Source organism: Epinephelus fuscoguttatus, linkage group LG10 (genome assembly GCF_011397635.1).
Source record: "Epinephelus fuscoguttatus linkage group LG10, E.fuscoguttatus.final_Chr_v1".
NCBI classification, from domain to species: Eukaryota; Metazoa; Chordata; class Actinopteri; order Perciformes; family Serranidae; genus Epinephelus; species Epinephelus fuscoguttatus.
The window spans coordinates 29265440-29289775 of NC_064761.1; the positions used below are offsets into that span (position 1 = coordinate 29265440).

Below are 24336 nucleotides of genomic sequence, written 5' to 3' on the forward strand. Positions count from 1 at the left end.
CCCTCCGTTCTGTCTTCTGTTTGTTGTTTTTGTTTTATTCCCCCTTTTTTCAAAAGTGGTAGTAAATGTACTATAGTCTGTTTTCAGTCCTTAATGTGCAACTAAACTATGTTTCTGTTGAGTCTGTGGTCAGTGTACAGCGGGCGTCGGCTGCGACATGACGATACAGATCTAGCCATCGAAGAGGTCCCACTTTGTACTGCATGCTTGTTGCACTAAAGCTCCACTTCTGCTGATAGAACGAGACAAATCTGATCTTTCTCCGTAGGTACAGTGAATAGACTCACAGTCACAGTTTTACAGAGGGATGAATTTTACATTACAGTATGCAATTTAATTCAATTGTATAAACTTTTAGCAGGATTTGTCCGTGTTTCTCGCTGCAGTGCTAATGCAGGATAGAAGAGTTATGAGGGACTTCTACAATGGCTTCTGTACCAGCGAGAAGTCAGAGATCATCTGTACAGTTTAATGCCTTTGCCTGCCTCTTTCCCTTTCTGCTCGTCAGCCACAGGCATACACAAGCTTGTATACTACTCAGAATGATGCTGTATAATGGCTATGCATTTGGTGGTATAGCGTGAATATTTGGGACATCGTATTTGATACTCCTCTTTAACTGTCAGTAACGTCTCCCCCCCTGCCTGTGCTTTCTCTGTTCCAACAGTATAAAGACTTTTATTTTCCATTTTACGAGCCCATGTTTAGTTTCTCTTTTAAAAAGCCAAGGAACTTTTTTTTAAACTGCACTGTGTCTTCTTCCCTCCTGATGCGTTTCCCATGTGCTGTACAAGAAATACTATGTGTGAAAAATAAACCAAACTTGTGTTCATCCTTTCAGGTGTCAGCTGTAACCATCTTTCTTTCCCTGAGATTTAAATGCAAAATGAAAAAGCCAAATAACCAAAGAGGGATTTTTTTTTTCTTTCCAGTTGCAAATCACAGCTTTTTACCTTAACATCCTCTGGTTACCCTGCGATAAAGAAACAAACTTTCTGCACAGTCTGAAAAGTGTAAAAGTTTTCAATAACCTGCAAAAACTGAACTTAGAAGAGCTCTCAGCGGTCTGACCTTCACCAGAATTAGACAGTAGTTTTTGACGCTTTGAGAACGTCGTCCTATCACAGCAATAAAAAGCCAAACAGGTGATTTGTTGTTTCTGTAGAACGCTGACATTCAGAAAAATAGTTTAACACGGGGTTCCATCTGACCAACTGTATTTTGATTCCCAGAGCATGACCAGTGTTGGAGTTCTCTTCTCTTTAGCTCAGCGCAGAGATACTGGAGCTCATTTACGCTGATTTCCATATGCAAAGAATTTTTAAAAAGATGCTGGGCCTAAACTTGAATTTCATAAACTAGGCATGCCAAATATCTTCCAAGGCTGCGTTGTTTAATTAGCAGCTGAAATTCTCATTCATTACATGTTTTGAAACCTGGTCCATCAAAACTTTGGAATATCTATGCATGTAATAAGTATGTAATAAGTCCCAATTAAATGATCCTGCTGTCACAATGGTAAGATTACTTTAATCAGAGACTAAAATTACTTCTTCTGGCAGGTGATTGCAGATCAGTCTCAATATTAATGAATACAAACAGAGGTACAATGTAATGCATTTCATGATTTCTATACAAACGACTATTTCCCATAAAATATTTTTCACTGCACACAAAAGAAGTTAATCATTGCATATGAATGCACAAAAAAGTCCACATATGAAAAAAGAAAATGGTTGCAAACTTCTTGACACGTGTGGAATCCACTGCATTTGTATGTGGGTTTTTAAAACTACACTGCTGTGGAAACTGAATTAAAGCCAATTAGATGCTTCCTTACATTTTAACCAATCACGTAAATGTACATTTACGGATGTAATTTAATGTGATCACAAAGGGTTGCGTCTGCGCAGTCTAAAATTCTGACCTTTTTTATGGCATATGGTGCAATGACTTTTTTAAAAGAAAATTTTATGACATGCTATTCCATGACTTTGAAAAGACATATTTAATAACACTGTACTATGACTTTTTTATGACTTTTCCAAAAACATACTGCATTATGACATTTTTATGTCTTTATCAATTAACATACTATACGATGACATTTTTATCAATGACATACTATACTATGACATTCTTGTGACTTTTTTAATAACATGATATGCTATGACTTTTTTAAAATATGATACTATACTGTGACATTTTTATGACTTTGTAATTAACATACTATGCGATGACTTTTCTTAATAACATATCACACTATGATATTTTTATGTCTTTTTCCAATAACTAACTATACGATGACATTTTTAATGACTTTTCTTAATAACATACTATACTATGATATTTTAATATCTTTTTCCAATAACATACGATAATATGTCATTCTAATTACTTTTTCAATAACATATTATATTATGACATTTTCATGACTTTTTCAGTAACATACTGTACTTTGACATTTATATGACTTCTTTCATTAACATACTATACTATGACATTTTTCATGATTTTATGATGACATACTATACTATGACATTTTTCACGATTTTGGAACGACATACTATACTTTGACATTTTTCATGATTTTATGATGACAGACTATACCATGACATTTTTCATGATTTTATGATGACATACTATACTATGACATTTTTCATGATTTTATGACAACATACTATACTATGACATTTTTCATGATTTTATGATGACATACTATACTTTGACATTTTTCACGATTTTGGAACGACATACTATACTTTGACATTTTTCATGATTTTATGATGACAGACTATACCATGACATTTTTCATGATTTTATGATGACATACTATACTATACTATGACATTTTTCATGATTTTATGACAACATACTATACTATGACATTTTTCATGATTTTATGATGACATACTATACTTTGACATTTTTCACGATTTTGGAACGACATACTATACTATGACATTTTTCATGATTTTATGATGACAGACTATACCATGACATTTTTCATGATTTTATGATGACATACTATACTATGACATTTTTCATGATTTTATGATGACATACTATACTATGACATTTTTCATGATTTTATGACGACATACTATACTATGACATTTTTCATGATTTTATGACGACATACTATACTATGACATTTTTCATGATTTTATGATGACAGACTATACCATGACATTTTTCATGATTTTATGATGACATACTATACTTTGACATTTTTCACGATTTTATGATGACAGACTATACTATGACATTTTTCACGATTTTGGAACGACATACTATACTTTGACATTTTTCATGATTTTATGATGACAGACTATACCATGACATTTTTCATGATTTTATGATGACATACTATACTATGACATTTTTCATGATTTTATGACAACATACTATACTATGACATTTTTCATGATTTTATGATGACATACTATACTATGACATTTTTCATGATTTTATGACAACATACTATACTATGACATTTTTCATGATTTTATGATGACATACTATACTATGACATTTTTCATGATTTTTTGACGACATACTATACTATGACATTTTTTATGATTTTATGACGACATACTATACTATGACATTTTTTATGATTTTATGACGACATACTATACTATGACATTTTTCATGATTTTTTGACGACATACTATACTATGACATTTTTTATGATTTTATGACGACATACTATACTATGACATTTTTTATGATTTTATGACGACATAGTATACTATGACATTTTTCATGATTTTGGAATGACATACTATACTATGACATTTTTTATGATTTTATGACGACATACTATACTATGACATTTTTCATGATTTTGGAATGACATACTATACTATGACATTTTTTATGATTTTATGACGACATAGTATACTATGACATTTTTCATGATTTTGGAATGACATACTATACTATGACATTTTTTATGATTTTATGACGACATAGTATACTATGACATTTTTCATGATTTTTTGACGACATACTATACTATGACATTTTTTATGATTTTATGACGACATACTATACTATGACATTTTTCATGATTTTGGAATGACATACTATACTATGACATTTTTCATGATTTTTTGACAACATACTATACTTTGACATTTTTCATGATTTTGGAATGACATACTATACTATGACATTTTTTATGATTTTATGACGACATAGTATACTATGACATTTTTCATGATTTTGGAATGACATACTATACTATGACATTTTTTATGATTTTATGACGACATACTATACTATGACATTTTTCATGATTTTGGAATGACATACTATACTATGACATTTTTCATGATTTTTTGACAACATACTATACTATGACATTTTTCATGATTTTATGACAACATACTATACTATGACATTTTTCATGATTTTATGATGACATACTATACTATGACATTTTTCATGATTTTGGAATGACATACTATACTATGACATTTTTCATGATTTTTTGACAACATACTATACTTTGACATTTTTCATGATTTTATGACAACATACTATACTATGACATTTTTCATGATTTTATGATGACATACTATACTATGACATTTTTCATGATTTTATGATGACATACTATACTATGACATTTTTCATGATTTTGGAATGACATACTATACTATGACATTTTTTATGATTTTATGACGACATAGTATACTATGACATTTTTCATGATTTTGGAATGACATACTATACTATGACATTTTTCATGATTTTTTGACGACATACTATACTATGACATTTTTTATGATTTTATGACGACATACTATACTATGACATTTTTTATGATTTTATGACGACATAGTATACTATGACATTTTTCATGATTTTGGAATGACATACTATACTATGACATTTTTTATGATTTTATGACGACATAGTATACTATGACATTTTTCATGATTTTGGAATGACATACTATACTATGACATTTTTTATGATTTTATGACGACATACTATACTATGACATTTTTCATGATTTTATGACAACATACTATACTATGACATTTTTCATGATTTTTTGACGACATACTATACTATGACATTTTTTATGATTTTATGACGACATAGTATACTATGACATTTTTCATGATTTTGGAATGACATACTATACTATGACATTTTTTATGATTTTATGACGACATAGTATACTATGACATTTTTCATGACTTTGGAATGACATACTATACTATGACATTTTTTATGATTTTATGACGACATAGTATACTATGACATTTTTCATGATTTTGGAATGACATACTATACTATGACATTTTTTATGATTTTATGACGACATACTATACTATGACATTTTTCATGATTTTGGAATGACATACTATACTATGACATTTTTCATGATTTTTTGACAACATACTATACTTTGACATTTTTCATGATTTTTTGACGACATACTATACTATGACATTTTTCATGATTTTGGAATGACATACTATACTATGACATTTTTCATGATTTTTTGACGACATACTATACTATGACATTTTTTATGATTTTATGACGACATAGTATACTATGACATTTTTCATGATTTTGGAATGACATACTATACTATGACATTTTGGTAATTTTGAAACAAAATATTTTACTGTGACAGTTGTTGTAATTTCGAAACAATATACTATCCTGTGACATTTTTCCTGATTATGTAACCACATACTATTTTTTCTATGATTTTATGACCCCATACTCTACTATCACATTATTTTTACAATACATACAATACTATATCACATTTTTTTGATATTTTAATGACATATCATCCCATGACGTGTTAATATTTTGACAACAACCTATACTATGACTTTAATTATGTTTTGATTACATACTGTATTATGACAGTTTTCATGACATTTGGATGACATACTATACTACCATAATTTTCATGATATGTTATTACATACTTTACTATATTTTTAATATTTTGATGATATACTATACTGTGACATTTTTCCTGATTATGTAACCACATACTATTTTTTCTATGATTTTATGACCCCATACTCTACTATCACATTATTTTTACAATACATGCAATACTATGACACTTTTTGTGATATTTTAATGACATATCATCCCATGACGTGTTAATATTTTGACAACAGTTCACTACAGTTCACTACAGTTTGCCCAGTTCACCTCCTGGGCACTGCCGAGGTGCCCCTGAGCAAGGCACCGAACCCCCCCGACTGCTCAGAGCGCCTGTCATGGGCAGCCCACTCTGACATCTCTCCACTTAGTGCATGTATAGGTCCAGTTTGTGCATGTATGTGTTCGGACCTGTGTGTAATTGACAACAGAGTGAAAAATTGAATTTCCCCTCGGGGATTAATAAAGTATATAAAAATTTAAAAAATTTTTTTTTAAAAAAACAACCTATACTATGACTTTAATTATGTTTTGATGACATACTATATTATGACAATTTTCATGACATTTGGATGACATACTATACTACCATAATTTTCACGATATGTTATTACATACTTTACTATATTTTTAATATTTTGATGATATACTATACTGTGACATTCTTCCATGATTTTTTGATGACATACTATACTATGACAATTTTCATGATATTTTGATGACATACTTCACTATGACTTTTTTTTATATATATATTTTTATGACATAGTATACTATGACATTTTTTAATGATTTTTTGATTGACAACCTATACTATGACACTTTGGTCGTTTGTAATATACAAGACATTTTTATGACTTTTTTAAATAACATACTATATTGTTATTAAAACTTTTTTTGACATAGTATACTATGATATTTTTTTTCAATACCATACTACTTACATTTGTATGACTTTTTAAATAATATGCTGTACTTTAACATTTCTTATGAATTTTTTTGTAGCATACCATTTTTGACTTTTTCAATGACATAATATTAGATTATATTTTTATGTTTTCAATAACATACTATACTATGACATTTTTATGACTTTTTTAATAACATACTAAATCTTTCATACATACATCTGTGTGCATTCTTTCATATTGAAATGGATCATGTTCAGTTAAACAATATAATCAGATTTCTGAGAAGGTGAGAAATCTCTTTTGTGTTTCTTTTTTCAGAGTTACTCATTCTGTAGTCCCCTGTGCACACCAGCTGGAAACCAAATCAAGGCAATGGCAGTCTTGAGAGCTTTGTGCTGTGATTATGGATCTTAACGGCAGCATTCTGAAGAGGCTAAAACCATGGTTGCAACTTTGCACCAAAAGAAATACAATGAAACTTAATACGTCATTATTATCCACCTGTATGCCAGTAATCCTTTACTCTAGATAGAAAATAAATGATTTACTCAATTTTTTTTTCAGGTTTATTCTCATTCACAGTTTAAGCTTTTTGTCTTAGCAGAACAGTCACCACTGCAACCATAATCACCAAAAAACTCCCTCTTGGGTATTATTGCTATAATAATCCATTCCTCAGCCTATTGTACTGCAGATCACCTTTGTCTCGCCACACTGCAAAGTAGCTCAGCACAAAAAAACAACTGTACAGCTGCAGTATTTATTGAGAGCTCCAGTCACAGAGGAGCTTGCCTTGCTGTGGGTTTGAATCCCAAGACACTCTCTTACGTCTGAGGATGTCGACATTGACTAGAGGAGACGCTTTGTGCTGTTGTGTACCCTCAGCAAAGGAGAAATGTTTCCATCACAGCAGAGCGGAGGCAGACTGCGTACTCACCATTCACATCCTTCATTTTTTATCTAAATATTTCTAAGATGCTTCCTGGCACCTCACTATGAGCACACGCTTTTCTGGCTGTAATGGTTTCAACAAATATTCAACAAATGCGTCTTTTGATTTTTTTCTTCCAGTTTTAAAAACATCCAAGTTAAACCTGGCAAGAACCTGACTTGATTCTGTCGTTGAAAAACACATTCTGACAGCCAGCAGCGTGCAACACACACACACACACAAACACACACACACACAAAGCTCCACCTGATTTTTACTCTTCGCACCATCACACCTGCTTCGGTCTTTACAGAGCTGTTGCAATCTGTTTTTCTCTGTGAGAAGATGCTCATGAAAAACACAAGTGATCCACTGCAGACCTCCGACAAAAAACGCACTAATCTTTGACAGATGCCCCACAATCCCATCAGTTTTCTTAAAGCTGATCCAAGTCACAGATAACATCCTTGTTTGCCTTTAGAGAACTTTATTTACATGTCCATATATAGCAAGGTTCATGATGCAGTTGTGAAAATACCTGTCTGCTTATATGTGCCCTAACAAATACAATTAAAAAAACAAACAAACAGAAAAAAACATTTAATGTTGAGTGTTAAGGATGACGATATAGCAGAGGCCACGTCCCCAAAACTTGGAGAGAACCTGTTGTGAGCTGTTTGAACTGACAGTTTTTCTGTTCCAGGCTGGTTTCACCAAAAAAAATTTCCACAATAAGTCTGGCTTTGTTCTTTTATAAAGCAAACATAATCAAATAAAAAGGAACAAAGACAAACTCTCAGGACACTTTAGAGAACACCGAGCCCTGTTCTGTCATGTATGTACTGGAGATGATACAATCATGTTGCTGCTGAAACTTAGCCAGGACAAAAAAAAGAATAGCTGGAACCTCACAGCACACCATCCTGCCATCTGCCACGCATCTGCTGCCCCGAGGAGCAGCCACGTAGCTGGACCGGACCAGGCCAAACCGGGCCAAGCTGACCCAGGCTGGGACATTTTACACAGCACAGAATATGGACCGTATTTTTCCATCAAGAGTTCCCAGCCCTCCCTGAACCCTTCCCACACTTCCTCAGTCCCACGTCTCTGTCTTTTTCCACTCGATGTGGTCCAACTGTTTGCGAAAAATTCAAAGGCTAAAAAAATAAGTTTTTTTTTTTTTTTTTGCTAATTTCTTGTTCACTACAGAGGTTTTATTTTGTTAAAAAAAGGAACAAAAAGGAACAAAAGCAAAAGTTCTTTGGAGGAATCCCACAATTGCGCAGCTATAGACTAACCAGCGTTCTCAGAGCATTAAAAACAAAGTTCAAAGTTTGTTTTTTTTTATCCAGAGATGTGACTTTGTGCCCCCTTGCTTCTCTTTTCCATTTCTTTCACAAACGTAAACAAAACAACAAAGTACGAGTTGAGTGTCTCTTGTTTTCCATGCCACCGACGCTCTGTACAGTCATTGGTGCAGGAGGGAGCCTCGGCTCTGCCCCCTGATTATTAGGGTTTTTTTCAGCCAATCAGAGTTCAGTAGATGACTTCATAGACTGTGGCCTTCTTGTCCCCGGAGCCAGTGACAATGAACTGGTCATCAGGAGAGATATCACAGCTGAGAACCGACGAAGACTCCTTAGACTGAACACAGAGACAGAGAGGAAGTCGTTTTAGCTGCAAACAGTCAATGAATCATGTTTTTGTACAAACAGTGACACAGAAATTCACATTATTCAAGTCAAAACTGGTGTAGCTGTGGCCCAGAATAAACCTCTAATATTCCAACAAGAAGATGAAATAGCAGGAGAATGAAAAATACTAATTATTTCCAGGCCAGAAATGACAGTTTCTCATCATGTCACCAGCTTACTGAGTCATTTTAAACAAAAAAGACTTGTGTGTTTGCTGAATGCTGTGCACAAAACTGTTTTGTAACGGCCTACCTGGAATATGCTGGATCCGTAAGGTGTCCGCCATGCATTCAGGAGGTTATCTTTTCCTGTGCTCACAAACCATTTACCTACAGGACGAAACACACACAGCCATCAACAGATAAAGTCTCAGGGGAGGTGAGATATGGAGAAGCCTGAAAGAAAGCGCTGCTTTTGTAAAGACGAACGGGAGAGGTGAAAAGGAGGAAAATGTTTCTGAATAAAGCAAAAAGCAGGAAATAGGTTCTGCTTCCCTCATCATGTCAGTGAACGTACCGCAGTAGGCGAACTTGAGAGAGAGAACGCAGCTCTCGTGGAGGTGCAGCTGGTACTTGTCAGGTTTGGAGACGTGCAGGACTTCCACGTTACTGCTCTCCATTCCCACAGCCAGCCACTCGCCTGTCGGACAGTAGCCCAGAGAGAAGATCTGGAGACGGGGAAGGAAAGAGGGAATCAAAGGAAGGAGAGTGGGTAAGCGTTAAAGATCATCAGGAGCTGGTCAGCATATCAATGTCCATCCATCCACTTATCCAGGGCTGGGTCGTGGGGGCAGCAGGCCGAGCAAAGCACACCAGACCTCCCTCTCCTCATCAACGCTTTCCAGCTCCTCATGGGGGACCCCAAGGCATTCCCAGGCCAGTTGAGATATGTAATCCCTCCAGTGTGTTCTGGGTCTGCACCAGGGCCTCCTACCAGTGGGATGTGCCCAGAACACCTCTAACAGGAGGCGCCCAGGAGGATCCTAATCAGATGCCCAAACCACCTCAGCTGACCTCCAGATGTCGGAGCTCCTCACCCTATCTCTAAGGCTGAGCCCAGCCACCCCATGGAGGAAGATCATTTCGGCCACTTGTATCCGTGATCTCATTCTTTCAGTCACAGTCTGGACAGCAGTAAGTCTGATCAGTGTTCATATATAACATATAGATGTGTGTGTTTGTACCTGCGAGGTGAAGTCGTGTTGCTGGAGCTGGCGTCCCTCTCGGAGGTCCCAGCAGCGGACCGTGTTGTCCAGCCCTCCCGTCCACAGCTTGGTTCCATCGTTGGAGATGTCGATGCAGCTCGCTCCGTCTGTGTGGCCCTGGAACTGCCTGCAGGGAGGAGACAGACACATTAACACACATTCCTCCGGAGGTCTCTAGCTGTCAAGCCTCCTCTCTGATCTCTGCTCATACCTAAATAGTACAGTCTGTTATTTGTTAAACACTGCGCTGCATTACACTATTTACAGAAGCTTGCATGGAGCTTTAACTCTCCAGGAGCATTTAAGTGCACTGTGAAAATTAACAGGCAGAGACGTACTTGCTTGACCACAGACAGTCACAGCACATAGACTGGTTTAAAACATTAATTCAAACTACAGCAACTTACAAATCCAATGTATAATATAATCTTTATTATAAATCCTGCTAGGATTCATAAGCAGTATTGCAACATTTAATAAAAGTGTGTTTAATAACACACATTAATGCAGTTTGAAAGAAGATATGTGTTCATTAATGTCTATGTCAACATTAATAACTCTTAACGTGGGGCAACCGTATGCTGTAATAACAGGAGATTTGTCTTCATAGGAGAGGCTATAACTGTCGACAAATACTGTACATTAATAAACACTTAAAATGATAAAAGACTTAAAGTTGTACAATTTACATTATTTCAGCGGCATGTATATAACATGGACAAGTGCTACATACCTTAGCATTTATAGTCTAAGCTACTTTGCCCATCTCTATAGGGTGTTTTCACACTTGGTCCTTTTCGGCCCTCCAAGCGGACTCAGAGCGGTGACTTAGCATTTTTCGCGCATATGTGAACACTTCAAGAGAACTCAGACCCCTCTGAATTTAGCACTCTAGATCACATGCTTTTGCACTGGGACGCATGAAAAAACAGCCGAAACCATGGCGGCCTGTAATGCCTGCAAGGACGCAGGACGAGGAGTGGTTTGGTCCATACTGCACGTCTCCAGATGTGGAATGTAGAATACATCAAATGGCAAGTCTACATCACAGAAACACTAAAGTTTCCCTTCACTTTTGAGTTCATCTGAAGGCGAGGGGCCTCATAACCACACTGCAGAGCCACGTCAAAGTAAAACAATAAATTATGCCAATATATATTATATATAGTGTGAACAGAAAGATGACTGAGGTCCCATCAGAGCTGAAGTTGACCAGAAAGAGAACTGAGTCCCTTTTCTGTCGGTACACTTTTTCGTGCACTTTAAGAGGACTGAGTTCGGGTAGTCTGGGGCCGTTTAGTGGCTGTTTTGGTAAGGAACCGGAACGAGGGCGAGAGAGACAGGATCCAGAATTCGATGGATGCACTTTTCCGTCAAAATAAAAGCACCAAACTAATAAAAATGCGGTGAAACTTTTTAATTTAAAGAATAGAATTTACAAGAAAATCCCCAAGCCATTAAGTTAACCTTTTTCTTTTATTGTAAATTGATGGTGCGCCAGAATTTGAAGTTTTACTTTGGTGAATTTAGTGAATTCCGCTCTCTAGACCAGAACCAGAATCCAGACAAAATTCAGAGTGAATGGAAACCAGGCTCTCCCCCGTACGTGAAGAGCCTGGTGACGCGAGGCTAAATTCGGGTGACTTAAAAAGGACTACATGTGAAAACACCCCTAGATGTGTGTATCATCTGGTGAGGCACTGACTTTGTAGGTGGATATATCATCTGAACATTTGCAATACTACAAATTAAATACAGTTGCATGATAGGATGCTTTAAAAGACAGACAGTCACAAAAAATGAATTTTAGAAAAACAAGCTGCACCCTGCTGCATGTTAAAAACACACAGACACACAGGTTGTGCTAAAGTCCACCTTCTCTGTGCAGTACTCCTCCTCTGTGTTTGGTTCCCTATCTACACTGTTTGCCCCCTTCTCTCTCAGTTATGATTGACAGCGTAGATTGTGAAATTTCAGAAATTACACAATTTCTTGTGTCTCTCTGTGCAGTCATCTCTGCCTTCTCATTTCCCACTCCATTGCCTCTCTTCGTTTCCCATCACTCCCTCCTCTCCTCCTTTTCTTGTAACTTGAACAGAGTCTGGCTTCCTTCCCGTTTCCATGGCATTCACTAAAAGTAGTTAAAACGATGCAGTCCTCTTTCCAGTCCTCTCACCTGACCAGCGTCTGGTTATGAAGGTCCCAGACGACGATGTTGCCATCGCTGCAGCAGGAGAAGCAGACTTTGTTGTCAGGGGAGATGGCCAGAGCGTAGCAGGCAGGAGCGGACGATGTCAGCTCTGCCTTGATGCGAGGAGTGGGCGTGGCCAGATCCCAGATTGACAGCGTGCTGGCCTCCCCGCCGACGATCAAGGTCCGTCCGTCTGAGAGTAGCTTGCAGGAGCGGATGTAGTTATCCCTGTTCTGATTGGACACAATAAAACAGCAAATATAAAATATGTTGCAGCAGCCTGTAATTGATGACAAGGGGATACAGCGATACAAAGTTAAGCGTCCTGCTACAGCGGTACCACAGCAATAAATAAAGATGCTGGAGGATTTGGCTTCAGAACAAGAACACAAAGGTGATTCATCATTTAAAGTGTGTTTTTATGTGTGTAAAAACAAGAGCATCACTTTCACTTGTAAAGCAACATTATTAGACACAACATGGACAACAAACTTCAGATACAAGTCTACAAACATCCGTCAAGTCTCCTCCCTCCTCCCTTACCAGACAGTCCAGCTGGGCCATGGGGCTCTTGCTTCCAGGCTGGCTGATGTCCCACACCTTGACGCAGCCCTTGCCTCCGGTGTAGACGTGACGCGTCGAGGTGCTGATGGTGACGGCACACACCACCTCTCCGTGGTTCAGGGTGTGAATCTGACGGGCGTGGCGAGGGATTCCTGGGCCCAGCAGGGCGTCAGGGGGAAAGGGCACCGGCTGCATCTGGCCGTCTGCACTCACGTGGAACGAGTAGGCGCTGCGGAGACAAGAAAGAGGAGGGAAGAGAAATGGATGAATAACAGAGAGATTAAAGGCTGCAGCAGAAACACTTAATCACAAGTAGCGGGAGATGAGAGAGGGCAAACATTTTACTATTTGGTCTTTGTTTCTAAAAGAGGACTTTGTTGAACTGTTCAGCGAACAAGAATAATTGCACAAGCTAAACTCTGATGAGCCCAATTTAAGAGCGCTAAAAAGTTACAGAACTTTTTCATGTAGACATTTTTCCCTCAGCCCACCTCATCTGCTTCAACTTGTGATTTCTGTATTTCCAAGAAACACTTCTGACAGTCTGACACCAAGTGACTAAACCCTGACTATTACCACTGATGTCTGGGTGGAACTGAAAAACATTGTATTTAACTTTGTCTATTGAAGCTGCTCTGCAAATATCACTGACGTCACATTGTTTATATCATTCATTTATCTGCGGAAGCAAGAAAAATACTCAGAACAACAAAGCGAAGTGGAGCCAGAAATGGAAGTCACATTGATAGCAACTGTTATGAAGCATTTTTCATTCAAGTGCTTTAAGGGTGAAGACTTATTTTAAAGTTCTTGAAGTATGAACACAGACTTACAAGCCAGTAAAATATTTTCTTCCTGACTTTTTAACCTCAACATCTTTCACTGTTTGAGAATCTGAGTGCAGTTAATATTGAACAGGTGAAGATTTGAGTGATAGCAGGTAAGAAGAAGAAGAGCTCACGGTTTTCCGGAGGCGGCTGACTGCAGGCTGGCAGGCAGCCCGGGGACCCTCATATGCGGGTGTGGAGACTCATAGCCCACCTGGAAGACAAAGAGATGCCCCAGTGTGAGAAAAAACACCTCAAAAGACACTGAAGTTCATGAGAAAGAGAGGAGAGAGTTGGCTCACAAAGACAGGTAACACAGAGACTGTATCAGATGAAAGATCAGAATAAAATGAGATCATATAAAAGCAAAGAGACTTCTCAAGAGCCAAGGTCATAGATTCTTAGCGGTAAATGACAACGCAGCTGATTTTACTCTAAAACACTCCCTTCGTTCCCACATATATATCCCTCTTTTTGCCCTCTGTGACGGGTTTATATGCTGAGGCATTCCATATGACAGTGACACTGGAAAGACAAATTATCTGCCGAGCGTCGAGCTCACCACAGGGGACCGTCCGTAGCCTGCGGCAGCTGCTGCCGCTGCTGCAGCAGCAGCTCCGTTCATCTGGGGAGAGACCAAGTGGAGGCCGGCGCCGTAACCCGCCGCCCCGGCCAGGTCCCCGTTCACCCCTGGAGGAGGCAGGCCGAATGCCCCTGGAGGGTACGCTCCCTGCACCGCCAGGGGGTTTCTCAGACCCAGAGCTGCAGGAAGACAAGAGAAGTATGAATTATTTAAGTGAGCAAATTATTGATTGAGGCAACTGATAGACAGAGCGTCAGTCACTCAGAGACTTCAATCTGTCATTTCAGCAAAGAACAGAATCAGCTCCACATTTTATTAAGGTGACTCCCTCTGCAGGGCCTCTCAGTGTGTGTGACAGTTGTGACTGACAGGCTGTGAACAAGCTGCTGCCTGCCATACAAAAGGCAGGACAACATCCCTAAACTGCTGCACTGGACCACTACTGCCCCCTGCTGGCCACCATATGCTCCTGCAGCGAGACAGCATGTGCAAATGTGTGTGTGTGTGTGTGCTCACATAAACGTCCTCTACATCTTGTGTCTGTGCGTGTAGCTGCATCTACGTAGCGTGTATGCATGCATGCATAATGGTGTGTGGGTGTGTGTGTGTGTGTGTGTGTGTGTGTGTGGGCTAACAGGTGATGTGAGGGGGAAAAAAAGAGAAAGAGATACAGTGAAATAGATGGAGGCTCATTATGAAGCAGCTCACAGTCACAGTCCATCACCTCTCCTAATCTTTCCATTTAAAAAGTGAGGGGCGCTGAATATTTTTGCCCACAGCTGCTTATTAAGTCCAGATGGTGGTGGGTGGTGGGGAGCTGGCTGACACCCATACCAACTACTGCGGCCTGATGCTGATAGAATCAGTACATGTAACAAAGCCAGTACAGGCTAAAAACTCATCTCTGCAGAGGCAGATTCATTTTTTTAATTGATGCTGTGTACAATGAAATTCTGTGTCCCTGAGAGGACGGATGGAGACATTTGGGTCTCATGATATTTTCCATTGTTGCAGGCAAGCTAACTTTCACCTCACAGTAACTTGAGGCTATCTGAAGTCCAACACTCCCTTGTAACAATTAAGTAAAGATAATGTTCTTTTGGGATTGAAAGCTCATGGGATGCTATTACCGAGGGGGTCCACACCAGGCTTGCCAGGGACAGGTCTGAACTGTGGAGGTCCGCTGGGTCCTGGGGTGTTGGACTCTTGAGACATGGGGGTCCCCGGCTTCATACCTGGAGTACTGGATTTCTCCCTCTGGGAGAGCAGAGGATAAAAAGAGCAGCATTAAAGACAGAAAAGAAAATTGATTTAGAATGGAAAGTGAGCAGACACGTGGACATGTGCGTTCATGGAAGAATAACACCACAAAATCAGTCAGATATTTGTCCTCTAATGTGTCTGTCAGTCTACCTGAGGGGGCTCTTTGCCACGAGACGGCGAGGCTGCACTGCTGGAGGAGGCCAGGGAGGCAGGGCTGGCCTGTGGGGGGCCCTCCTTACGGGACGGGGGCATCTTGTCCAGGCCATTCTCCCTGGACGAGTAGGACTGCACGCTGCGGGGGGACGACGGGTCCTGAATTTAAGAATTCAGAACATATAAAACTTTATTAAAACAGGACAGAAATAAAAATGGCGATGTATGCATTCAATCTTTTTTTTTCTTTAAACCACCAAAGGCCACAAAGATCACCTGGAAATCACTCAGTGTCTCCTTTCTCAGCTTGTTTAACTATACTGAGTTTATAGAGTTAGAGTTACAGGAGAGACTCATAATTTATCTAGTCAAAAATAATCGTCAGGTGTCCATATGAATATTGAAACTTTGCTTTCTGTAACTGGTCCTTAACATACGATAAAATCTTATGTGAAATATATTTGAGTAAAATGACAATTTTATTGGTTTTGTTTAGACAAGACTGACTAAAATGTTCAATATAATCTGATGACTAAAAAAAAATAAAATTTAAATGTTCATTGACAAACTATAATTAAAAAGTTACTGTTTTCTCTGACTAAGATAAGACCAAAATGCCTCCACTTTCAGTCAACTTAAAACTTGACATAAATAACAGAAAGACGTTGATTAAATATGATAAAAACTAGCAAGGACATTTAACACAGGACTAAAACTTGATAAAAAAAAAAAATGAGCACTACAACTTGCCTCAGTGTAATTTATTCTTCTAACTTGGCATGTTGGGCACACTAAGCTTTCATCCTAATTTTCATATTAAAAAACCGTATTTATTTTATTCCACAGAAAATATATATTTGTAAAGCTCTAAACTTCTCCTCATAACCAAGCTTAGGCTGCTGTGGTTTATATTGTATCTCTAAGAGAGAGTGGAATCTGTTGCACAGGTTGCCTGCCAATTAATAAAGTTGTCAATTCATGATACTTTCTCATTTTTTAATTGTAATACTTAATATACAATGTTTTTAAAAATAGTTATATAAATAAATAATGCTACACCATAAATCAGGGTGTCTACAGATAGAAGCAAGTTAAAGTTAAGACCTTTTTAAGACCTATTTAATACCACCTTATATAAAATTTTAGACCAAACCTGCAATCGAAACACACATTATATATGAATGTGTGTGAGACACGTGTAAGTACTTTCCAAGTAAACACACTGATGTCAGTTCAAAATGAACAGTAAAAAAAATGACAACTATTGGGTGAGTTTAAGTTTAATGTTTTTAATGCAAAAAGAAAAGAAAATCTCATTGTTGTCATAAATTATATTCATTATTACAATTCTTAGGTCTGTCGGATGATTGAAAACAGTCATTGGGTCTGTCAGAGATTTTCACGGTAATGTGACTGAAAATATTTAAGACCCATCGAATCCGAATTTAAGACAGTTTAAGACTTTTTAAGGCCTTATATTAAGAAAATGTAATTTAAGACATTTAAGGACTTTTTAAGGACCTGTAGACACCCTGTAAATAGAGGGGAAAAGAAAGAGAAATCCTAATTGGAGCATTTACAATAATGCATTTCAAAGTTTATGTTTATTTTATTTAGAAAGGGACGGTGCACATTAATTAACATGATCACTTAAGTCACGTAAATGTGTCAGCTTTAGCCATACAGGCTAATTTTCATCTGCAATCCCTGGCAGGTTGATGGTATATGTGTATATAAGAAAAAGACATTAAAGTGGCATACAAAAGCACAGGAGCACATATGCACAGATAAAGGTGGATTGATGGCATGTCCACAGAAGGGCACATGAGCACAGTGAAGCATATAACTAATCTCAAGTTCATTTCAGGCTTCAGAACTAAAATCAAAGTTAGTCTTTTTAGTATAATTCCTGTTTTGTTTCAAACTGTCAGGGGAAATTAAGACATTGTTTCAAACTGAAACACTGATTTAGGAAAATACCCAGTTGATTTGTGTACCTCAGCTTTCTGCACACTTTTGCACAGAACAAGTACTGTTCATTTCATCCCCCATCACTTACACTGGATGCACATTAATGGCCGGTATGAACATGAGGAATGATTACAGCAAGCAAAATCTGCTTCAGTGTTCATATGGGCGACTGACGGCTGTTTCAGAACAGACTTGAATAACGCTGAACCTATCCTTTAACTGCTGGTGCCAACTATTGTTCTTCAGCGGACATAAAAGAAATCACTTCCTGGCACCGGAGGAGTTTTCCGAACGAGACCCACCCAGCACTACAAAGTAAAAGCTTTCGGGAAGTGGGTACTGTTCAGTTACTGTCATCTCATTTATTTTGATGTCAAAGACAATGATTTTAAGAAAAAACATTGATTGGTGTTTTTACTTTAATCTATATGAGAAACAAACTTTTATTCTCCAACATCCTTCAGCCTCACTATGTCTGCACTCATTCATAAAACTCGACAGTCACACAAACACAACTGTACATAAAGCTGCAGAGGTAACTGCAGTCAAGTGTGTGCATGCATATGTACTTTATGGTTGTCTATGTTGTGAAATAAGGGCAGACAGAGGTGGAGAAAGACGGGGGAAGGTTATTATCATTATTGTTATTATTCAGATGGTCCTGCTGGGTGTGTTTACATGATGTATGCAGATGAAAGTGGTGAAGTGAGGCCAATGGAGGCCGGCGGCCGCCTACTAACCTCATCCACCACCAAATTATCATCACTCTTATCCGCATCGCTGCCCTGTGAGAGAAGAGAGAGAGGAAGTGAGATTAGATATTCCTGCTCTGCTGTCTGATGTATGTAGATTATATGTAGAAATATACAGCACACAAAGTCATACACTCACTGCTGTGTGCGTGTGTGTAACCTGAGAAACTTTTTTGTCTCGGGAGCTTTAATTTGTTACACTGTATATAGTGGAAAATTAAATATCTTATCTTGACATTTAATTGCCTGAGATGGTGAATGCAATGGACAGTGCAAATGTAATTAATTAATTTCAGATGTTTAACTTGGGAGAGGTGAAAATCCTCCAAAGGCACTGCTGTTTTTTAATATTGCAGGTCTTCTCCAACAAAACGATAATGCTAAATAACCCGAGATTCATTTATCTCACAGTCAAAATAATCCCTCACAGAGCTTAATGTATCTGCTCGTCCACAATAACACCAATAATGCAGTGATGAAAGCAGGGAGTGTGAATATTTCAATTACTGCCTAAAATGAGAGCTGGTTTTCAAAGCGCACAGTGCAGACAACTCTGGTGTTATCTGGCAAGGGCCGGCAGAGTTGGGTGAAACTTTCCCTTCAGTTACTTAAACATTTAAGAGTGTTATGAAAGTGCCTCACATAGTCGGTCATGAACTCCTTCTCATCAGCTTTCCTCTTCTTGCCGTTGCTGAGGTAGTCTGCTGGGCGACCCTTATCCCCGTTGGACAGAGAGCTCTGCAGAGGGACAGACGGGGGTGAGGATAGAGAGAGCAGGACAGCGAGGGAAAGAGCGAAGGGGAGGTGTGCATGGGGGTAGAAAGAGGAGGAGGAGAAGAGGGAAGGAAGGAGTAAGGGTAGAGAGGGAGGAAGAGGGTGATAATGAGGTGAGGAAGACTGCATAAATCATGTCAGGCTCATAAGCTGCGGAGATGAATGTGAAGGAATATCGGCCCGAATCGATCGGGCAGCTCACTGTAGGAGTCAAGGGAGAAAGAGAACGCTTCAAGTTTTCCTTAAGGCAGCAGAAAAGAATGCGGAGTAATCTGAGTGTTTTTGGCACTGTTGCACAGTTTTTTTTAAACCAGTATTGTCACAATTTTCGTAGTGGTATTGATATAATGTTGAGATTTAAGTTGTTGTCACACTGGGTGCAGCATCAGTGACTTTAGTCCTTCTGTATGAAAGCTAAAGAAAGCTAACTTTAAGGCACAGCTGCCAAAACCTGTGTTATTTCAACTGACCACAGCCAATAAAAAGGCAATATTGGCGGCAATAAAAGAAGAAAGGATGACAAAAAAGTTGAATCATAAAAAATATGTTTACTTAAGTCCATGGAGCAGGGAGGCAGAAGGCATGTTTACTTATTGCTCATTAATACTTGTTTTGTAAAATCAGTGAACTGCAAAATAAACCATAAAACCCTCAACAGGGTTTGGCAATATTTTATGGCTTTGTAATTTTTGAAAAACTTTCTAAGGGTGCTTTCAGACCTAGAGTTGTCTTGCTTTGGTCTGAATCAGGGACTCATTTTGTTGCAAAGTTGCATAATCACCTAGAGTCGGTTCGTGTTCTCACAGCAGTAGCTTATTTGCAAGCGGATCAGATCAAATGTCTTGTGCGAGAAAGCTGCTCTTGATTGGTCAGAATTTCCAAGTGGGAAAAATCCAGGAAGTAAACAAACCATTGAAGAAGAGTATACTTGTAAGATAAATGTGTCACTTTCTAATGTCACAATGGAGGGACAACTACGCGCTGCTCATCGTGAACTATATTGCTGTCATTGTTCATTTTAGTCAAACCATACAGTTTGAAAACGAGGCGCGGCTCCAACTAGAAAACAATGTTTTGATGCATTGGATGTGCTGAATGTGCATATTAAGGCAGTACAGGAGGAGGTGCACATTAATAATCCTCCAGGACTGGAACATGCTCATGTTTAACCCAAACAGTGTGTCATGTGACTGCAGTTGGTTCAGATCGAGGTCGGAACACGTTCTCACCACAAACGAATTGCACCAGAGTTTGTTTGTAACAGGACCGAGACCACCTCTTCAAGAAGGTCTGGTTGTTTTGGTGCGCACCTGAGTGTCACTGCTGTGTTCACACCTGCCCAAACAAACTTGAGTTTGATTGAGCCAAACTGGGCAGATGTGAAAGCACCCTAATAATTTTCGAGAAGTTTCCTAGAACTTTCTAATGTGGTACTGATTATAGTGAAAATACAGCATGCAATTCAATTGCATTTGATATTTGTCTATAGGCACTCTACAAAACATAGGGCATAAATAAATAATGAATTCATATCCACTTAAGTTAAAGCTACAGTTGCTAACTTTTATAAAAATGGCTGCCATCATATTCTTGTGTGCAACCAGAAACAACCAATGAGAGTCGAGGAGTCTAAAACTAGGCAGCACTGATCAAAAACGAATCAAAATTATGTCACTACATTGCCTATTTCTCATCTCAAATGTTTTCAGAAACATATTTTAGTGTATTGTTTAGCTGTAAAATGAGAAAGTTTGTGACCCCTGCTTGAAAAAGTTGAGCTGAAACAAAACCAACTGTCTCATATTACAGCTAAACAGCAAACTAAAATATGTTTCTGAAAACATCTGAGGTTAATATTTAATCAGTGCTGCCTAGTTTGACAGTTTGACTGCAGTTCATGAGCAGTGACTGACAGCTGCGTTAGAGACTCCTTGTTTTTGGTTTGTTGTTGTATTTATTCATGTGCAGTGAGGCCATTAGAACCCCTACAGTAGAGCAGGCAGAGGAGTATGATGATTTTTTTTTCCACATACCATAAAACATCAGTTAAAAGCCTAGTCCCATTTATATGCCATGTGTAGCTACACATTTTAACAAATAAACACCTGTCTCAATTAGACGCCTGGTCTGGTGGCCAACCAGTTATTTTTATAGAACTGCTGCTTAGACCATGCATGCAAATATAATGTCAGTGTGGAGATGCTACATATCATTAGCTCGGTTGATTTCATTTTACTGACACCATGAGCGCCAGAGAGGACCCCAAGTTATTCAGTTTTACCAGCATGATGAAAAAACAAGTGGTGACTCCCTTCTTCTGAAGCTGCCATGAAGTCAGAATATGTGTCTATTCCTCAGCTACCCAGTAAGTTATTTATACTACTTTGGTCCATAAAGGTCCACCGATCCAAAGGATCAAAAGTATTTAGTCAAAACAACTGCCAATGGTGCCGTTATAATCAGGTGCAGTGAAACAAGTGTCACAAAACAATTTTTAAAAGTACAAACTCGTTTTTTAATGCATGACAAATGCAATATTAAGAACCCATGAAGTTAAGCTCAACAAAAACATGTCTAATATCCATATTTCTAACTTATTATCTGGACTTTTCTTTAGTTTTTACAGCCTTAGAAAACAAAAGAAATAAACTTTTATGGAGTGGATATCCATGTTCAACACTGAATTTGCCCACAGTATCAAAAACTGCTGAACAAACGGCTGGACAAGTGTGAGTGGACTTGATATAAGTGATTGTGTAGTAATTTGTACTCACTGGTCCTGCTTCACGGTCTGTTTATTCCAGGCAGAAGCACCAAACACATCCAGGTACCAGGCCACGGGACAGCAAATGCAGATAAGAACACACACACACAAACACACACACAAATTCAACATTATCTGCCATCACTTTACATCTCTCTACAGCTGATGACTCAGTGGAAAAATATCCCTGAGGAGTGTTATTATCAGCAACACTCCTGTGCCCTGCCAAAAATCCAAAGCAAAGCCAATCATCAGGATCCATCGAGCCAAGCTTCGCTGTTTACTCTACCCCTTCCTCAGCGAGATGTTTTTCATCTCTAAGAATGCAATCCAACTCTTATCCCAGGCCTGCGCTCATCTAGAGTTTTACACTTTTTGCTTTGAGGAACACAAACTGAAAGAAAAATGAGTAAACAGGCATCAATTTAAAGTGTTCCTGTACCTCTGTGGTGCTCTGCAGCGGCGGCGGCAGCTGCTGCTGCCTCTAGGTGAGCTCTCTCATCCTTGGCAGCCAGCTGGGCCCCCAGAGCCCCGGACAGGGCCAGCAGGCCAGACCCTCCGCCAAGCGCCAGGCCAGGGTGAGGCAGTCCTGATGGGTGTGGGCCCATTGGCAAACCCTGGGCATGCTGGGAGAGGTGCTGGGCCTGAAGCTGCTGCTGCAGAGAGGAAGAATAGAAGATGTGACAAAAAGAGAGAGGAGGCAGAAGAAAGAGAGATTTGGGTGACTTACAAGCAATGAAGGAAGTGGCTTCACAGGAAGTGATCAAGAGGAGGAAGGAGAGAGAGGGAACTAAGTGCTGCGATGTGTACGGGGGGAGAAATGCTGAGGTCAAGGTAGTGGCTCATTGGTGGGGGAACTCTGCGGCCAAATCAGCGTGATGGGAAATAAAATGACAAATAGACTGGAAGACTATTTAAAGCCTGTTTGAATTCTCTAATATTTGGAAATAAAATGGGACATTTGGTGGGGCATCGTTTAACTGCTGATACTGTTCAGGTAGCTGGTGAGGCCACTTAAAAAAAAAAAAATCGTAGTATTTCCGAAATAGTCATCCATTGTTATGACATAAATCTAAATATTTTTGTGTTGGCAAATGGATGTTTGCCTCTATAAAAGAAAAAAGGAGGAAACAAAAATAAATGGGAGGATAAGGTACACACGCTATGAGGCAGAGGGGGGAGCCCACGTACCCCTATCGAAGCATTTAGCTCCCCCATGGTCACCTGTTTGGCGCGCTCCATGGCCTGGACCACCTGTTGTTGGTGCTGTGGAACAAACCAAGAGGTCAGTGAGGGCAGGTGGATTCAAATACTTAAAATCTAAAGCATATCTTTTTTGCTCTTTCTGTAAACTGAATCAATATTAATGAGGTGTAACTTTTTTCTAATTAGTGTGAAAAAGTATTCAGACTCTCACAAACAGCATATTTGAAATACAGATTTTTTTTTCGCTCTGGGAATCATGTGAACGCATGCAACCATTTGGCGATCGAGGACTGTGCTTTGAAGTTCTGTCCATCTGCAGCTCTGTGTGTGTGTGTGTGTGTGTGTGTGTGTGTGTGTGTGAGTGAGTGTGTGTGAGTGTGTATGCATGTGCACGCCTTCTGTGTGGGCTGCTGTCAGACAGGAGAGAAAGAGGGCTGAATGCACTACAGTGTGTGTGTGACTGTGTGTGCGTGTGTGTGTGTGTCCCACCTCCTGTGACAGGAATGGGATGAGCTGAGCACAGATCACGTTCAACCGCTTGGCAATCTCCGTCTGAAAGGGGGAAAAAAAAGATACTGTTGCTTTGATGAATAAACACACACAAGCATTCGTGA

General features: G+C 38.7%; 1 protein-coding gene across 3 annotated transcripts in view; it reads right to left on the reverse strand.

Annotated features, from left to right (window-relative positions):
• Nucleotides 1-7535: 7535 nt before the first annotated feature.
• The window catches only part of tle2a (TLE family member 2, transcriptional corepressor a), a 58760-nt gene continuing 41959 nt past the window's right edge, over nt 7536-24336 (reverse strand). The window contains exons 5-20 of one of the 3 annotated variants that reach the window (XM_049588709.1): nt 24212-24274; nt 23678-23782; nt 22959-23172; nt 22527-22543; nt 19621-19716; nt 18967-19011; nt 16253-16414; nt 15970-16096; nt 14819-15018; nt 14391-14470; nt 13409-13658; nt 12851-13098; nt 10654-10801; nt 9987-10137; nt 9723-9799; nt 7536-9420 (exon numbers count right to left, since the gene is read on the reverse strand). In XM_049588709.1, the coding sequence (XP_049444666.1) occupies nt 9313-9420; nt 9723-9799; nt 9987-10137; nt 10654-10801; nt 12851-13098; nt 13409-13658; nt 14391-14470; nt 14819-15018; nt 15970-16096; nt 16253-16414; nt 18967-19011; nt 19621-19716; nt 22527-22543; nt 22959-23172; nt 23678-23782; nt 24212-24274 (2091 nt within the window). In that variant the 3' untranslated portion in view covers nt 7536-9312. The remainder of the gene's footprint in view (nt 9421-9722; nt 9800-9986; nt 10138-10653; nt 10802-12850; nt 13099-13408; nt 13659-14390; nt 14471-14818; nt 15019-15969; nt 16097-16252; nt 16415-18966; nt 19012-19620; nt 19717-22526; nt 22544-22958; nt 23173-23677; nt 23783-24211; nt 24275-24336) is intronic. The other 2 variants (XM_049588711.1, XM_049588710.1) reach the window with 2 other exon arrangements.